Source organism: Carcharodon carcharias, chromosome 18 (assembly GCF_017639515.1).
Source record: "Carcharodon carcharias isolate sCarCar2 chromosome 18, sCarCar2.pri, whole genome shotgun sequence".
Lineage (NCBI taxonomy): Eukaryota > Metazoa > Chordata > Chondrichthyes > Lamniformes > Lamnidae > Carcharodon > Carcharodon carcharias.
In genome coordinates, this window is record NC_054484.1 from 54,012,484 (window position 1) to 54,028,393 (window position 15,910).

At 41.5% G+C, this 15,910-nt stretch overlaps 1 protein-coding gene across 11 annotated transcripts in view; it reads left to right on the forward strand.

The window, feature by feature from the left end:
• The window catches only part of tab3 (TGF-beta activated kinase 1 (MAP3K7) binding protein 3), a 136,475-nt gene that overhangs the window by 65,309 nt on the left and 55,256 nt on the right, over window positions 1-15,910 (forward strand). For all 11 annotated transcript variants that reach the window (XM_041211483.1, XM_041211478.1, XM_041211484.1 and 8 more), the window contains one exon: window positions 8,605-10,120. In XM_041211483.1, coding sequence (XP_041067417.1) covers window positions 8,605-10,120 — 1,516 coding nt within the window. The remainder of the gene's footprint in view (window positions 1-8,604; window positions 10,121-15,910) is intronic.

Sequence of the window (15,910 nt, forward strand, 5' to 3'; positions counted from 1 at the left end):
TGCAGGAGTTCCTCAGGCAGTGTCCTCGGCCCAACCACCTTCAGCTGCTTCATTAATGACCTTCCTTCCATCATTAGGTCAGATGTGATGTTCACTGATGATTGCACTATTCTCGACTGCTCAGGTACTGAAGCAGTCCATGTCCAAATGCAGCAAGACCTGGTCAATTTCCAGGCTTGGGCTGACAAGTGGCAAGTAACATTCATGCCACACAAGTGTTTTGTAATGACCATCTCCAACAAGAGAAAATCCAGCCGTCACCCCTTGATGTTCAATGGCATCACCATCATTGAATCCCCAACTATCAACATCCTGAGGGTTACCATTGACCAGCAACTGAACTGGACTAGCTACATAAATACTGTGGCTATAAGAGCAGGTCAGACGCTAGGAGTCGTGCAATTAGTAACCCACCCCCTGACTCCCCAAGCCATCATCAACAAGGCACAAGTCAAAAGTGTGATGGAATACTCCCCAATTGCCTGGATGAGTGCAGCTTCCACAACTCTCAAGAAGCTTGGCACCATCCAGGACAAAGCAGCCCTCTTGATTGGCACCACATCCACAAACATTCACTCCCTCCACCACCGATGCACAGTAGCAGCAGTGTGTACCATCTACCAGATGCACTGCAGGAATTCACCAAGGCTCCTTTGACAGCACCTTCCACGACCAGTACCATCTAGAAAGACAAGGGCAGCAGATACATGGTACACCACCACCTTGGTACCCCTCCAAGTCACTCACCATCCTTACTTGGAAATATATCGCTGTTCCTTCACTGTCACTGGGTTACAATCCTGGAACTCCCTCCCTGACAGCACTGTGGGTGTACCTACACCACATGGACTGCAACAGTTCAAGAACGCAGCTCAGTACCACCTTCTCAAGGGTAATAAATGCTGGCTCAGCCAGCAAAGGCCACATCCCATGAATGAATAATTAAAAAAAAATTATGAAGACTTAAAACTAACATCACCTGTGTCAGATGAGATAAGTCCGAAATAAAAATGGAAAATGTTGGAACCACCCAGGTTTGGCAGCGCTTGTAGAGAAAGAGAAACAGAGTTAACGTTTCAGGTCGATGATCTTTCATCGGAACTGCATAAAGTTATGAGATGTAACAGGTTTTAAGGAAGTAGAGAGATGGGGAAAGAACTAAGGAGAAAAGGGTCTGTGATGGGGTTGAAGACAAGAGTGATTAAATGGCAAAGGGATGATGGTGCAAGGCAAAATGAGATGCTAATGGGGCAAGTAAAGAAACAAAAGATTCCTGGAGGTGATACAGATTGGAAAAGCAAAATAATCATCAAATACTGTTAAAAGTAGTATATATCCTAGGAAAAGACACTCTTAATTGTTGAAGGAGCCCAGGGAGGAAATTTGGTAGGCACAAGGAATGAAAATAGATGTCAATGTTGTATTACTGGCTGCTCGGCTCAGCATCAATTAATGACCCTCTTAGAGAAGAAATTCATTATCTCAGTCTTAAAAGGGAGATTTCTTATTCTGAAGCTGTGCCTCCATTTCTAGATTCCCCCATGAGAAGAAACATCCTCTCAGCATCTAACCTGTCAAGTCCCCTCAGAATCTTATGTTTCAATAAGATCACCTCTCATTTTCCTAAACTCCAATGATATAGGCCCAACCTGCTCAACCTTTTCTCGTAAGACAAACCCCTTATCCCACCATCGGCCTATTGAACCTTCTCTGAACTGCTTCCGATGCAAGTATATCCCTCCTTAAGTAAGGTGACCAAAACTGCACTCCATATTCTAGATGTGATCTCACCAATGTGTTGCAAGACTTCCCTACTTTTATTTTCTCTCTCCCTTGCAATAAAGGCCAACAGTCCATTTGCCTTCCTAATTATTCACTGTATCTGCAAGCTAACTTTGTGATTCATGTACAAGGACACCCAGGTCCCTCTATACCACAACATTCTGTACTGTCTCCCCTTTTAAATAATACTCTGCTTTTCTGTTTTTCCTGCCAAAGTGGACAGCCTCTTATTTTCCCACATTATACTCCATCTCCTAATTTTTTGTCAACTTACTTGTCCTATCTAAATCCCTTTGCAAACTCGGCCCTCTTCACAATTTACCCTCCTACCTACCTTCATATAATCAGTGAATTTGGTTACAACACAAACAACAAAAAATGCTGGAAAAACTCAGCAGGTCTGAAAGTATCTGGAGAGAAAGACAGAGTTAATGTTTCGAGTCCGTATGACTTGTCCCAAAAAGAGTCATATGGACTCGAAACGTTAACTCTGTCTTTCTCTCCACAGATACTATCAGACCTGCTGAGTTTTTCCAACATTTTTTGCTTTTGTTTCAGATTTCCAGCATCTGCAGTATTTTGCCTATATCTTGGTTACAACACTGTTGGTCAGTTCATCCAAGTCATTAATATAGATTGTAAATAGTTGAGGTCCAAGCCCTGATCCCTGTAGCACTCCACGAGTTACATTTTACCATCCTGAAAAATTATCCCCCATTTATTCTGACACGCTTTCCTCTTAGTTAACACGTCCTCTATCCGTGCTATTACCCCCAACACTATAAGCTTTTATCTTGAGTGGTAATCTTTTATGTGGCATGGTACGAAATGCCTTTTGGAAATCCAAATTCACTACATCTTCTGTTCCCCTTCATCCACCCTGATTGGTACATCCTCAAAAAACTAATAAATTTGACAAGTAGGATTTCCTTTCCACAAAACAGTGCTGACTCTGCCTGATTGTATAATTATTTGCTAAATGTCCACTACTACCACCTTAATAATGGATTTTAGCACTTAAATTGTTAATGAGATAGCTTATGCAAATGGGCAGTTGAATTAACAGCATTAAATTTGAGCCTAGCACATAAGTCAAAAATGTGGATCATAAGCATATAGCGAATGAAATTAAATTAGCCAAGGGATACTGAGAAAGGGACTTAGAGGAATAATGAATGCTACTTTTATTTTTTTCTTATTTGTTCACAGGATGTAGTCATCACTGGCTAGGCCAGCATTTATTGCCCATCCCTAATTGCTCTTGAGAAGGTGATGGTGAGCTGCCTTCCTGAACCACTGCAATCTGTGTGGTTTAGGTACACTCACAATGCTGTTGGGGAGGGAATTCCAGGATTTTGACCCAGCGACATTGAAGTAGGAATGGTGGTATAGTTGCAAGTCAAAATGTTGTGTGGCTTGGAGGGGAACTTGCTGGTGGTGGTGTTCCCATGCACCTGCTGCCCTTGTCCTTCTAGATAATAGAGGTCACAGGTTTGGAAGGTGCTGTCAAAGGAGCCTTGGTGAGTTACTGCAGTGCATCTTGTGAATGGTGTACACTGCTGGACTGTGCATCAGTAGTGGAGGGAGTGAACGTTTAAGGTGGTGGATGAGCTGCCAATCAAGCAGACTGCTTTGTCCTGGATTGTACCGAAATGATTGAGTGTTGTTGGGACTGCATTCACCCAGTCAAGTGTAGAGTATTGCATCACACTCTTGACTTGTGCTTTGTATATGGTGGACAGGCTTTGGGGAGTCAGGAGGTGAGTTACGCACTGCAGGTTCTTGCCCTCTGACCTACCCTTGTAGCCACAGTATTTATATGGTTAGTCTAGTTCAGTTTCTGGTCAATGGTAACCCCCAGGATGTTGATAGTGGGGGATTCAGTGATGGTAATGCCATTGAATGTCATGGACTGATGGTTAGATTCTCTCTTGTTGGAGATGGTCATCACCTGGCCCTTATGTAGCGTAAATGACACTTACCACTTAATAGCCCAAGCTTGAATGCTGTCCAGGTCTTGCTACATATGGACACAAACTCCTTCAGTGCCTGAGGAGTCACGAATTGTGCTGAACATTGGGCAATCATAGGTGAACATGCTCACCTCTGACCTTATGATGGAGGGAAGGTCATTGAAGCAGCTGAAGATAGTTGGGCTTGGACACTGTCCTGACGAACTCTTGCAGTGATGTCCTGAGACTGAGATGATCGACCTCCAGCAACCACAACCATCTTCCTTTGTGCTAGTTATGACTCCAGCCAGCAGAGAGTTTTCTCCGGTTCCCATTGACTCCAGTTTTGCTACAGCTCCTTGATATCACAGTCGGTCAAATGCTGCCTTGATATCAGCAGTTGCTCTCGCCCCACTTCTTGAGTCAGCTCTTTTGTCCATGTTTGGACCAAAGCTGTCAAATATTGGCAAAAGGAGTTTTTTTTTTAAATGCTAGATATATAGCAAGAACCGTAGAATACAAGTTAGTAGAAGCTACTCCAATGTTTTACAATTCACTGGCAAGACCTGTCTTAGAATGTTGCTTCTAGGTTTTGTCCCAATGCTGCAGCAAAGTTTCACATGCTTTCAGGAGGATATTGTAAGGGGAATTTCCTATAAATACAAATTGAGGAAACATTTTACAGTCTGGTAAGAAGAAAATTAAATGGGGATTTTATCCAAGTTTATGAAAAATTAAGTAGTGCAGGTAAATATCCCAGATGATAGTTTCAAAGTTGGAGCAGGGTATATAAATGGAAAAATTTATTTTTGAATATTGAGCATTATATATATTTGGGTAGCCTCCATATAGAATACGGAGGCAGTTGAATTGGAGTTCAAATGCAGTTGGATTCAGTGGTGGAAAGCTAGAGAATGAGCTTCAATTGATTCCAATAGCCTATTCTGATCTTAGACTTTTCTTACGCACTTATGTTTCCCACAGAATGCTGAGGATGTATTGGAATAAGCATTGTACCTTCAGCTTGTTGAACAGTCACTGAGATAGTGTCCATAGCCTTAAACAAATTACACAAAAACAATATAACAGAAGTAACTGTAAACACATTACTCTTTTGGTTTCTTTGGATACTTAATTTGAGAACTGCGGACTGAATCTTAACCCCAAAAAGGGTTTGTTGTGATCGGGGCAGAGATTAAAATTCAAAAATCTGAAACTGACACCAAACCCGCACACATCTGATTTTAATGGAGAAAGAGGAGGGAAGGGCAAGCAACCAATCTGTTCACAGGAGGTGGGTCTATCGTTTAAACGTTAGTGAAGTTGCATACCTTCACTTTAATAGTCACTCTATTGTTGACTCAAGTTGATCGGGTTTCCCAGGGCCCGGTAAAGCTGGAAAATGAAAGGAAGTGAGAAGGGCTGAAAACAAGGCCTTTGCAGCCCTGCTTATGGGCCAGGAGAATGAGTGTTTCCTTCAGGTCCAACAAGCTTCCCAGTAAATCACTCCACTTCCCCACCAACGATTGCATGCAACCCCATTCCTACCCCCACACAACCACCACTAGAACTATCTGCTCTTCCCAGTTCTGGACTTGTGCTGTAGGTTTCCCTTCCTGACTGACCTCCAGCCAGTCATTCAGGCTTCCTGCAGGTAGGAAACCAACAAAATAATTTTAAAACATCCTGGACTTAAAAACTGCTGCATGTTTAGGAAAATCCATTCTTCTGGATTTCCTGATCCCAAAGCAGCGAAGCCACCCCCTCTTCCACCCATTGCAGGAATCCCCTCGGGGTAAAATCCATGCTGGTGTTGCCATTACAAGACACTGATACTAGACAAAGCAAATTTTTTTGTTGGTGTTATTGAATTTGAAGAAAATACTTGAATTTAGTGACCACTAGCTACAAGAAAATGGTTTATATATGGGAGTACATTGTGCGATTGCAAAACTATAGTCTGTGCAGTAAGAAGGCTACAATGGCATGATGCTGTAGATGTGTTCATTAGGCTTGTGTGCAAGTGTCTTTCTATGATTAAGTAATTCTTCAGAGATGCTTTGAAGAAATGTAATTTTGTATATCAAAACTATAAGCATTGAAAACCTAGGGCAGCATTTTCTCGTCGGCGAGCCGACATATAAAATGACACGTAGTGATGTCGGGCACCCCAACGTCATCGCACTTCATTTAGGTTTTCAGTTCGGCGGGTGCACAGCCGAGTCGGCTGCGTGCCCGTCAAACTGTCAGAGGCCTATTAAAAAGTGATTAAAGCATTTAAACGAGCTGCCCATCCAACCTTAAGGTTGGCGGGCAGGCGAAGAGTCCAGGCGGCCTTAGCATATTTAATTGAACCTCATCTATGGGCGGGATGAGGTTTCATGAAGTGTTTAAAAAAAAAATCAGGAAAATGTTTTCCAAAATTTCATTAAGATGTCCCAGCTCATGTGACACTGTCACAAGAGGGGACATGTTTCAAAAGTTTTAAAATCCTTTATTTAAAAGGTGCCTCAGGGAGATCTCTGCGGTCTTAAAATCCACCCCCCCACAATAAGTAAACTTCAGCCTTAAGTAAGACCAAATACTCCACCAGTGTGGTATTTTCTAATTGCACACCCTAATGTCCTTTGAGTAAAACCTCCAGTTTCATGCAGAATGGTGTGTAATTTGTACGTGGAATCGTGAATATAACAGAGTTTGAATGAAAATTCCCCATACTCATTTTACCTTAGAATAAAGTTCTTCCTTCTGTGTTAATTGTGCTGATCAATCATTCTGGAATAATTGGGACCACTCAGCGAATCCCCAACCCCCCACCCCCCCTGCCCGCACAGGGAGCGCTCAGCACTTCCGGGCGCGCGTCATGATGGGTGGGCCAATGGCAGCGCGTCCCTGATCGGGGGCGCTGATCAGGTTTGTGCCCGCCCCCACACAACCCCCCCAGTGGGGGGGGGAAATTCTGGCCCTAAATATAGTTAAGTTTGAAGGTTGACCATATTGATTTATTGAGAGTGCTTCTGGGACTAGGAAATGTCACAGAAAATATCTCAGGCTTAATGTGGGATGTTGCACTTGTGATCATGTGTTACGGAAGTTCATCGTGACTAATCTTTCACAGAGTAGAAGAACATGCACGTACATCTGGCGCATAGTTTATTATGCCCTCCCGTGGGGGAAGGGGGAATTTTGTACTGGTCTTGGTGTGAAGAACTCTAGTATTGAGAGAGATTAAATTTGTTTTCCTTTTTGCAACATCACATATTTCTGATTAGCACAGTTTCGGTTAGATGCAGTTTTAAAATCCACCCCCCCACAATAAGTAAACTTCAGCCTTAAGTAAGACCAAATACTCCACCGGTGTGGTATTTTCTAATTGCACACCCTAATGTCCTTTGAGTAAAACCTCCAGTTTCATGCAGAATGGTGTGTAATTTGTACGTGGAATCGTGAATATAACAGAGTTTGAATGAAAATTCCCCATACTCATTTTACCTTAGAATAAAGTTCTTCCTTCTGTGCTAATTGTGCTGATCAATCATTCTGGAATAATTGGAATCTAGGTCTGAGGAGCTAAAAGCTCTGCGTTGTCATCTGGACTGCTTCAATTTGATTGAATCACATGTGTATACCTCTCGCTACCATAGTCCAAATTTTGCATTTTGAAATATTATACAGTAACTCTGATACACTGCAGGAATAAAGTGCAAAGCATGAAGAAAATAAATTTTGATTTGTTAAATGGAAACAATTTAGAAAATGATTTGTAATTGTTTTGTGCACCAGAATATCATCTTGCACATTTTTGATAGGAGCCAAAACATGGTGTTGCTATGATTTACAGGCCAGCATTGGACTTTACATTGTTTCATACAGTTATGGTTCAAGAGTTATATTAGGTTTTCTTCTAACCTGACTTATTGTGAGTTGAACATGCTATAATAGAGGATATGACCTAGTGCTCCATTCCGATTCCTTTGCAGAGGTGGTGCTTCCCAATGGTGCAGTGAAGAAATGCACCTCTTGGTAAGATTAAGGTTCCAGGTTTGATTCCTACTGGGCAAGAGGAGAAAAATGTGCAGGGTTCTTACTACTCATTACTGTCTAGTGAACCCATTTTGTTAAGTTTATACTGAGATAGGACTTGACTGTGATGGTCTCTGAGGTTGAATAGTCTACTAGTACTGCTTGTATCAAATGTGAAGAATGGTTTTTAGAATAAGGCATCAAGGTTAGCTTTCATTTGTTTTCCTTAGGCACAGTCTTTAGAAAAGAAAAGTTTGAGAAGTGCTTAAGGTATATGAATTATAATGTTGATGCCTATTAAGAGTGTACTTTGGTATATTCCTGCATTCTTTGGGTATTGGTAAACTTGGATTTAAGACAATCCCCAGCAACAATTAGTGTGAGCCCTTTAGTTATATTTGACATATAACTTCCAATAGCAGGCAATCTGTCCGCCTCCACCAGCCCAGTTTCTTTGACTTCTCTAACTGGTATTTGCGTATGTCACTCTTTTATGTGCAAGGACAAATGGCTTTTTTGTTTCTTCGTGCCTCATCCGTACTGTCTTTAAATGACTAGGCTATTGAAAATATTGCATCACAAGCCCACTCCTCATTTCACAATACTCAACTTTTCTTTGCTTTTTCTTGGTCAAAAAGAATAATTCTTCCCCATCATGGCATTGTATAGTACTTTTAAACCCCCAGTGATTTTAAACTTATTACATTGTTTGATAAATATTTTCCTCTTGTACATTGGATTCGTATTAAAATTGTGCATGTTTGAAACTGTCCACATGTTACTATGTAAGCTTCAATAATGCCATCATAACAACATTAATTTTTAAAATTTCTCTTTTTAAATTAAGAATAACAATAATCTGGAAGCCTGTTGTTTGGCTCTTGCCCAAGAGAGCAACAAATACCTTTATGGGGAGTTCCACAGCCCCGATGACGCCAGAATGAGCAGGAACCACATGCTGCAGATTAATCTGGGTATCCAGCCTCCAGCAACATACCAGGCAGGGGATGGTGGTCAAATCAATGGGGGTCGAACGCTGGTCCATAGCACAAGTGATGGCCACATTGACCCTCAACGTGGAGGTGGTAAACAACTTGTGCGACTAATACAGGAGCCACATTCTGCCCCTGCAATTGTAGCTAATCCATCTGGCTACAACCCTTTCTTTGTAAGTGACCAGGGACGAAGTACAGGTACGCCTCCCCCACCATCTCAACAGCCAACTTCCCTTCAACCAAGCATGAATGCATCGCCTATGCAAGGTCTTTCTCCAACATATCAGCCCATACCTCGGTACACCATGAACCCTATCACCGTAACCTTGTCACAGAATGTGCCATCTGGTCAGACTGCTCCTACTGCTTTGCACATACATGGTGGTCCATCACAGATGCAGAGTACTCCCTATGGGATTGGTAATTCTATTTACATTAGGCCAGCATCTGGACGACAGACTCCTCAGAACACAGCTTGGACTTCGAGCCAGTGCCCTCTTCCTCAGTATAACCATCATCCTCCACCTGTTTATCAACCACAGCAGACTTATCAGCCTTCTCAGTATTCTCCCAAGCAGCCTCAGCTTCCTCAGCAAGCATTTCGGTCACCACCCCCATCACAGTTCAGCTCGCCCTACAGCTCTCCACAACATCAGGTACAAGCCAACCAACAAGGTCATCAGACTTCCCATGTCTTCATGCCTATTAGTTCTCCTACAATGACGCATCTCCCGTACCAGGCTCCACAGAATTATCCACAACAGGGCAGTCAATCATTATCCTACATCCCTTATTCTGTGTCTGGATTGTCTAAAGGTCCTATGAAAAACCAGATAGAAATCAAATTGGAAACGCCCCAAAGATCTGGTGCCAGCATTACACGAAGTTCATCCCCTGTAAGCAGTCAACCTGCTTTACGGAGTCAGCCTACGCTTTATATTGCCACCAATTCACCTTCTAGCTCACCGTCAAGAGGAATGTCGGGACAAATGAGTGTGGTTCAACCGCAGCCAGTGTATAGTGTACCACCCACGTATATTCACCATCAACCATCACGACCTAGGTCTACAACTGCTGGCAGTAACCAAGTGAACTCTCCTCGTGTGGTTGTAACTCAGCCAAATACTAAATACACCTTCAAAATTACAGTTTCCCCAAACAGACCGCCTTCAATTTCACGAGGTGTGGCATCGCCTACTTTTGACCCTGGGAGCATCTTGAATTTAGTTGATTGCCATGGAGAGCATCCTGGAGCCCCTGAACCTATACAACCAATATCAGCAGTAACAGGATCTAGTGTCAACAAACGAAATGAGGAGCAGCGGCGAAAGTCGAGTTCAGGGTCAGATGACTATGCTTACACTCAAGGTATAGTACACTGTCTCAAAGTTTGTTATTTTTATACATTGTATTGCAAGAGCACTGGTTAAATTTGGCATTATGTCTCATACAGTTTTTACCATGTATGAGAGATGAGGCAATGCAATTTAAGATTCTTTGATACATGCTGCCACTATCGGTTTTTATAGTTCCTCTTACTTTAAATTGGAAATAAAATTCATAAGTTTGTTGTGGACTAAAAGAGTTTTTTCTCCACTTTGTTACTCAATTGCATTATGTAACTTAGTTCAATGTAAGGGCAAAATGTTAGATTGTTCTTTAGAAATGAATTTGGATCCAAATTTAATTCACAGTTTGTATTCATGCATTGACTAAACTGCTGTTATGCAGTTACCTGATTTTGTCTGAGAAAATTATATATAGAATATGAACAGGAGGCCATTTCAACTCCTTGAGCCAGCTCTGCTACTGAACCAGGTCATGGCTGATCTGTACCTCAACTCCATTTATTTTCCATCGCCCCATATCCTTTGATATCCTCACCTAAAAGCCATCAGGTGTTTTTTTTTGGAGAGAGGATGCTGAAGATTGCCTGCAATATTTGCAATCTTGTCAACAAATTTTAGTATGACTTCCTTCAACTTGGCCGTTGGGAGACCATTTGTTTTATGTTGAAATGAATAATTTTAACATCTGGCAAAGCAGGTTTGGCACCCGGCCTTCACCTTCAAAAGAAAATTAATACATTGGACAGAGATCAGAGAAAGTAAACAAGGGCTATTCTGGAGCTTTATATAAGATGGCAGAGTTGAGCTTGTTATTGCTGAAGAAAAGATTGAACAGGAGATCTAATTTTTTTAATTTAAAATGAATGTGAATAATTTTGAACAAAGATTATTTGGCTGTGATTGCAGAATAAGAAATCACAAAGGCATAAAATTGGAGGAAATGTGTACTGTTTGGAAGAATGAGTTTGCTTGATCATAGAGTCCCTTCCTATTCCCTGTCTTATGTTCTGTTTTAGGCTGACCCCCACCCCCTGAAAGTCCCTGACTTTTGAATTTCAACCTTTTATTCTACTGAAGCAAAAGTTAAGGTTGTAGCTATATAATTCTAGGCACCTCACTTCACCTCACCCCCCCCCCTTTTTTTTTAAACCATTCTGTGTGCTTTCAATTGTTCATGGGTGACACAGAATTTGTTCCATTTGATAAGGAAAAAGCCAACTCTTTGAGTGTCAAAATTATAAATAAATCTTTTTTTTGTAGAATAAGTTTGATTTTTATACAGTTCGTCGGAGTGATTTCTGAATTGCGCTTTGTTTAAGATTACAGATGTGGAAGTTGGGATTGCTACTCTGTTATAGAACAAAATGTTTCACTTGGCAGTCATGCACCCTTCATCACCAATAAGAAGCGATTGTATCTAACTTTATGCCAGTGTGAATCATTAAAACTCAATTTATTAACCCAGATCTTGGCTATATAATTGTACTATTTTCTTTTAAAATTGCTTATGTCATGCCAATACTGTAGATTTTGAATACGGATTCAGCTGAAATACCCCGGGATCCGTTAACAACCCAAGGTTATTTTTTTTTAGAAAGTGCTTAGAACCTCTTTTAGTTTAACCAGAATTGAAGCATACAGCTCCTTTAGCAAATTGCATTGGCTTGCATAGCTGTTCAATGGGTAAAATTTCTGAAATTTGAGAGGTCCTAAATTTGTAGTTTGGTTTAAAAATAAATTGCTTGAAAACGAAGGAAAAATAAACCCTGTGGATTAAAATACCATGACTGTATTTTAGGAAGACATAACTTTTGTTGTATAATTGAGGTGACATGAACATAGGAATTAAGAACAGGAGTAGGCGACTCGGCCCTTCAAGCCTGCCCTGTCATTCAATAAAACCATGGCTGATCCGATTGTAGCCTCAACCCCACATTCCTGCCTACTCCTAATAACCGTTCACCCCCTTGTTAATCAAGAATCTATCTTGCTTTGCCTTAAAAATATTCAAGGACTCTGCTAACACTGCCTTTTCAGGAAGAGTCCCAAAGACTTACTACCTTCTGAGAGAAAAAAATTCTTCTCATCCCTGTCTTAAATGAGCGACCCCTTATTTTTAAACAACGACCCCTAGGCCGAGATGGTCCTACGAGAGGAAACATCCTCTCCACACTCACCCTGTCAAGACCCCTCAGGATCTTAAAAGGTTTCAGTGAAGTCACCTCTTACTCTTCTAAGTTCCAGTGGATACTAACCTATTCAACCTCTCCTTATAAGCCGACCTGCCCATTCCTGGTATTAGCCTAGTGCTTCTGCACTGCTTCTAACGTACTTGCATCTTTCCTTAAATAAGGAGACCAGTGCTGTGCACAGTACTCTAGATGTGGTCTCACCAATGTCCTGTACAACTGAAGCATAACATCTAAGATAAAAGCAAAAAACTGCAGATGCTGGAAATCCAAAACAAAAACAAAAACACTTGGAAAAACTCAGCAGGTCTGACAGTATCTGCAGAGAGGAACACAGTTAACGTTTCGAGTCCGTATGACTATTCAACAGAACTAAGGAAAAATAGAAAAGAGGTGAAAAATAAGCTGGTTTAAGGGGGGGTGGGGGGGTGGGACAAGTAGAGCTGGATAGAGGGCCAGTGATAGGTGGAGATAACCAAAAGGTGTCATAGACAAAAGGACAAAGAGGTTTTGAAGGTGGTGATATTATCTAAGGAATGTGATAATAGGTGACATTAAGGGTAGAAAGCAGGGCGAGCAAGGTACAGATAGCCCGAGTGGGGGTTGGGTAGGGGGAAGGGATCGAAATAGGCTAAAAGGTAGAGATAAAACAATGGATGGAAATACATTTAAAAATAATGGAAATAGGTGGGAAATGAAAAAATCTATATAAATTATTGGGAAAAAGGGGGATTGGAAAGGGGGGGGGGGAGTTCATGATCTAAAATTGTTGAACTCAATATTCAGTCCGGAAGGCTGTAAAGTGCCTAGTCGGAAGATGAGGTGCTGTTCCTCCAGTTTGCTTTGAGCTACACTGGAACAATGCAGCAGGCCAAGGACGGACATGTGGGCATGACAGCAGGGTGGAGTGTTGAAAGGGCAAGTGACAGGGAGATCTGGGTCATGCTTGCGGACAGGCCGAAGGTGTTCTGCAAAGTGGTCACCCAGCCTACATTGGAGAGACCAAACGCAGACTGGGTGACCGCTTTGTGGAACACCTTCCTACCAAAATGAACAATTTCACATTTGCCCACATTATACTCCATTTGCCAGATCTTTGCACACCCACTTAACCTATGTCCCTTTGTAGTCTCCGTATGTCCTCTCCACAATTTACTTTCCTTCCTATCTTTGTGTCGTCAGCAAATTTAGCAACATTGCTTTGGCTCCTTCAAGTCATTTATAAAAATTGTGAAAAGTCGAGGCCCCAGCGCTGATCCCGGTGGCACACCACTCGTCACATCCTCTCAACCAGAAAAAGACCCATTTATGCCAACTCTCTGCTTCCTTTTAGCTAGCCAATCTTCTATCCATGTCAATATGTTACCCCCATACCATGAACTTTACTTTCCGCAGCAGCCTTTGATGTGGCTCTTTATCAAATGCCTTCTGGAAATCCAGGTTCAGTATATCCACCGGTTCCTCTTTATCCAGAGCATATGTGACTCTTTCAAAGAACTCCAATAAATTTTTGAGCATGATTTCCCTTTTACAAAACCATGTTGACCCTGCCTGATCGCCTTGAATGTTTCTAAGTGCCCTGCTATAACATCTTTACAAATAGCTTCTAACATTTTACCTATGGCAGATGTTAGGCTAATTGGCTTGTAGTTTCCTACTTTCTGTCTCCCTCCCTTTTTGAATAAAGGAATTACATTTGCTATATTCCAATCTAATGGAATCACCCCCAAATTTAGGGAATTTTGGAAAATTAAAACCAATGCATCAACTGTCTCATTGGATACTTCTTTCAAGACCTTAGGGTGAAGTTCATCCCAACCTGGGGATTTATCAGCCCGCAGCCCCAATAAATTGCTCAATACCACCTCCCTGGTGATTGGAATTTTCCTGAATTCCTCCCTCCCTTCCATTTCCTGCTTTACTGCTATTTCAGGATGTTACTTGTGTCCTCCATAGTGAAGATTGAAGCATAATCCCTGTTTAATTCATCCACCATCTCCCTACTTCCCATTATCGATTTCCCAGATGGACTTTCTATAGGACCAATGCTCATTTTGTTAACTTTTCTTACTTAAATATCTACAGAAACTCTTACTATCCGTCTTTATATTACTAGCTAGCTTTCTCTCATACTCTAATTTCTCCCTCCTCTTTAACACTTTTGTCATTCTTTGCTGTTCTTTTTTATTTTTCTAATCTTTTGACCAGCCACCCGTCCTTCCGTAATTATATGTTTTTTCTTTAAGTTTGATACTGTCTTTAACTTTTTTTAGTTAACCCCTGATGGTAAGCCCTCCCCTTGGAATTTTCCTTTCTCATTGGGACGTATCTATTCTGTGTTTTCTAAAATATCCCTTTAAATATCTGACACCGAACCTCTATTGACCCATCCCTCAACCTGATTTGTCAGTTCACTTTAGCTAGCTCTGCTTTCATGCCCTCATTATTGACCTTATTTAAGTTTAAAATGCTAGTCTTGGACGCACTTGTTTCCCCCTCAAAACAAATGTAAAATTCAATCATATTATGATTGCTGCTCCCTAGGGATGCCTTCACTATGAGGTTATCAAGTAATCTTATCTCATTGCTCAGTACCAGGTCTAGTATAGCCTGCTGTCTGGTTGGCTCCAGAGCATGCTGTTCTAAGAAACTATCCCATAGTATAGGGGGTAACATATTGGCATGGCTAGAAGATTGGCTGGCTAACAGGAAGCAGAGAATTGGCATAATCGGGTCTTTTTCAGGTTGGCAAGATATAATGAGTGGCGTGCCACAGGAGTCAGTGCTGGGACCTCAAATGTTTCCAATTTATATAAATGACTTGGATGAAGGGAGGATTGCTAAATTTGCTGATGACACAAAGATAAATGAGAAAGTAAGTTGTGAAGAAGACACAAGAAGGCTTCAAAAGACCTAGATAGGTTAAGTGAGTTGGCAAAGATCTGGCAAATGGAGTATCTTGTTGGAAAATGTGAAATTGTCCATTGTTGCAGGAAGAATTGAAGAGAAGCATATTATCTAATTGGCGACAGATTGCAGAGCTCTGAGGTGCAGAGAGATATGGGTGTCCTAGTGCATGAATCACAAAAGGCTAGTGTGCAAGTATAACAAGTGGTTTGGAAAGCTAGTAGAATGTTATAATTTATTGCGTGGGGGATTGAATACTAAAGTAGGGAAGGTTTGCTTCAGTTGCACAGGGCACTAGTGAGACCACATTTGGAGTACTGTGCACAGTATTGGTCACCTTATTTAAGGAAGGATGTAAATGCATTGGAAACAGTTCAGGGAAGGTTTACCAGAGAAGACTAATACCTGGAATGGCTGGGTTGTCTTATGAGGAAAGGTTGGACAGGCTAGGTTGGTAACACTAGACTTTAGAACAGTAAGAGGCGACTTGATTGAAACATGTCAAATCCTGAGGGGTCTTGTCAGGGTGGATGTGAAGAGGATGTTTCCTCTTGTGGAAAAATCTACAACTAGGGGGGGGTCACTGTTTAAAAATAAGGGGTTGCACATTTAAAACACAGATGAGGCAAATTTTTTTCACCCAGAGGGCCGTGAGTCTTATAATTCTCCATGAAAAGGTGGTGGAAGCAGAGCCTTTGACTATTTTTAAGGCA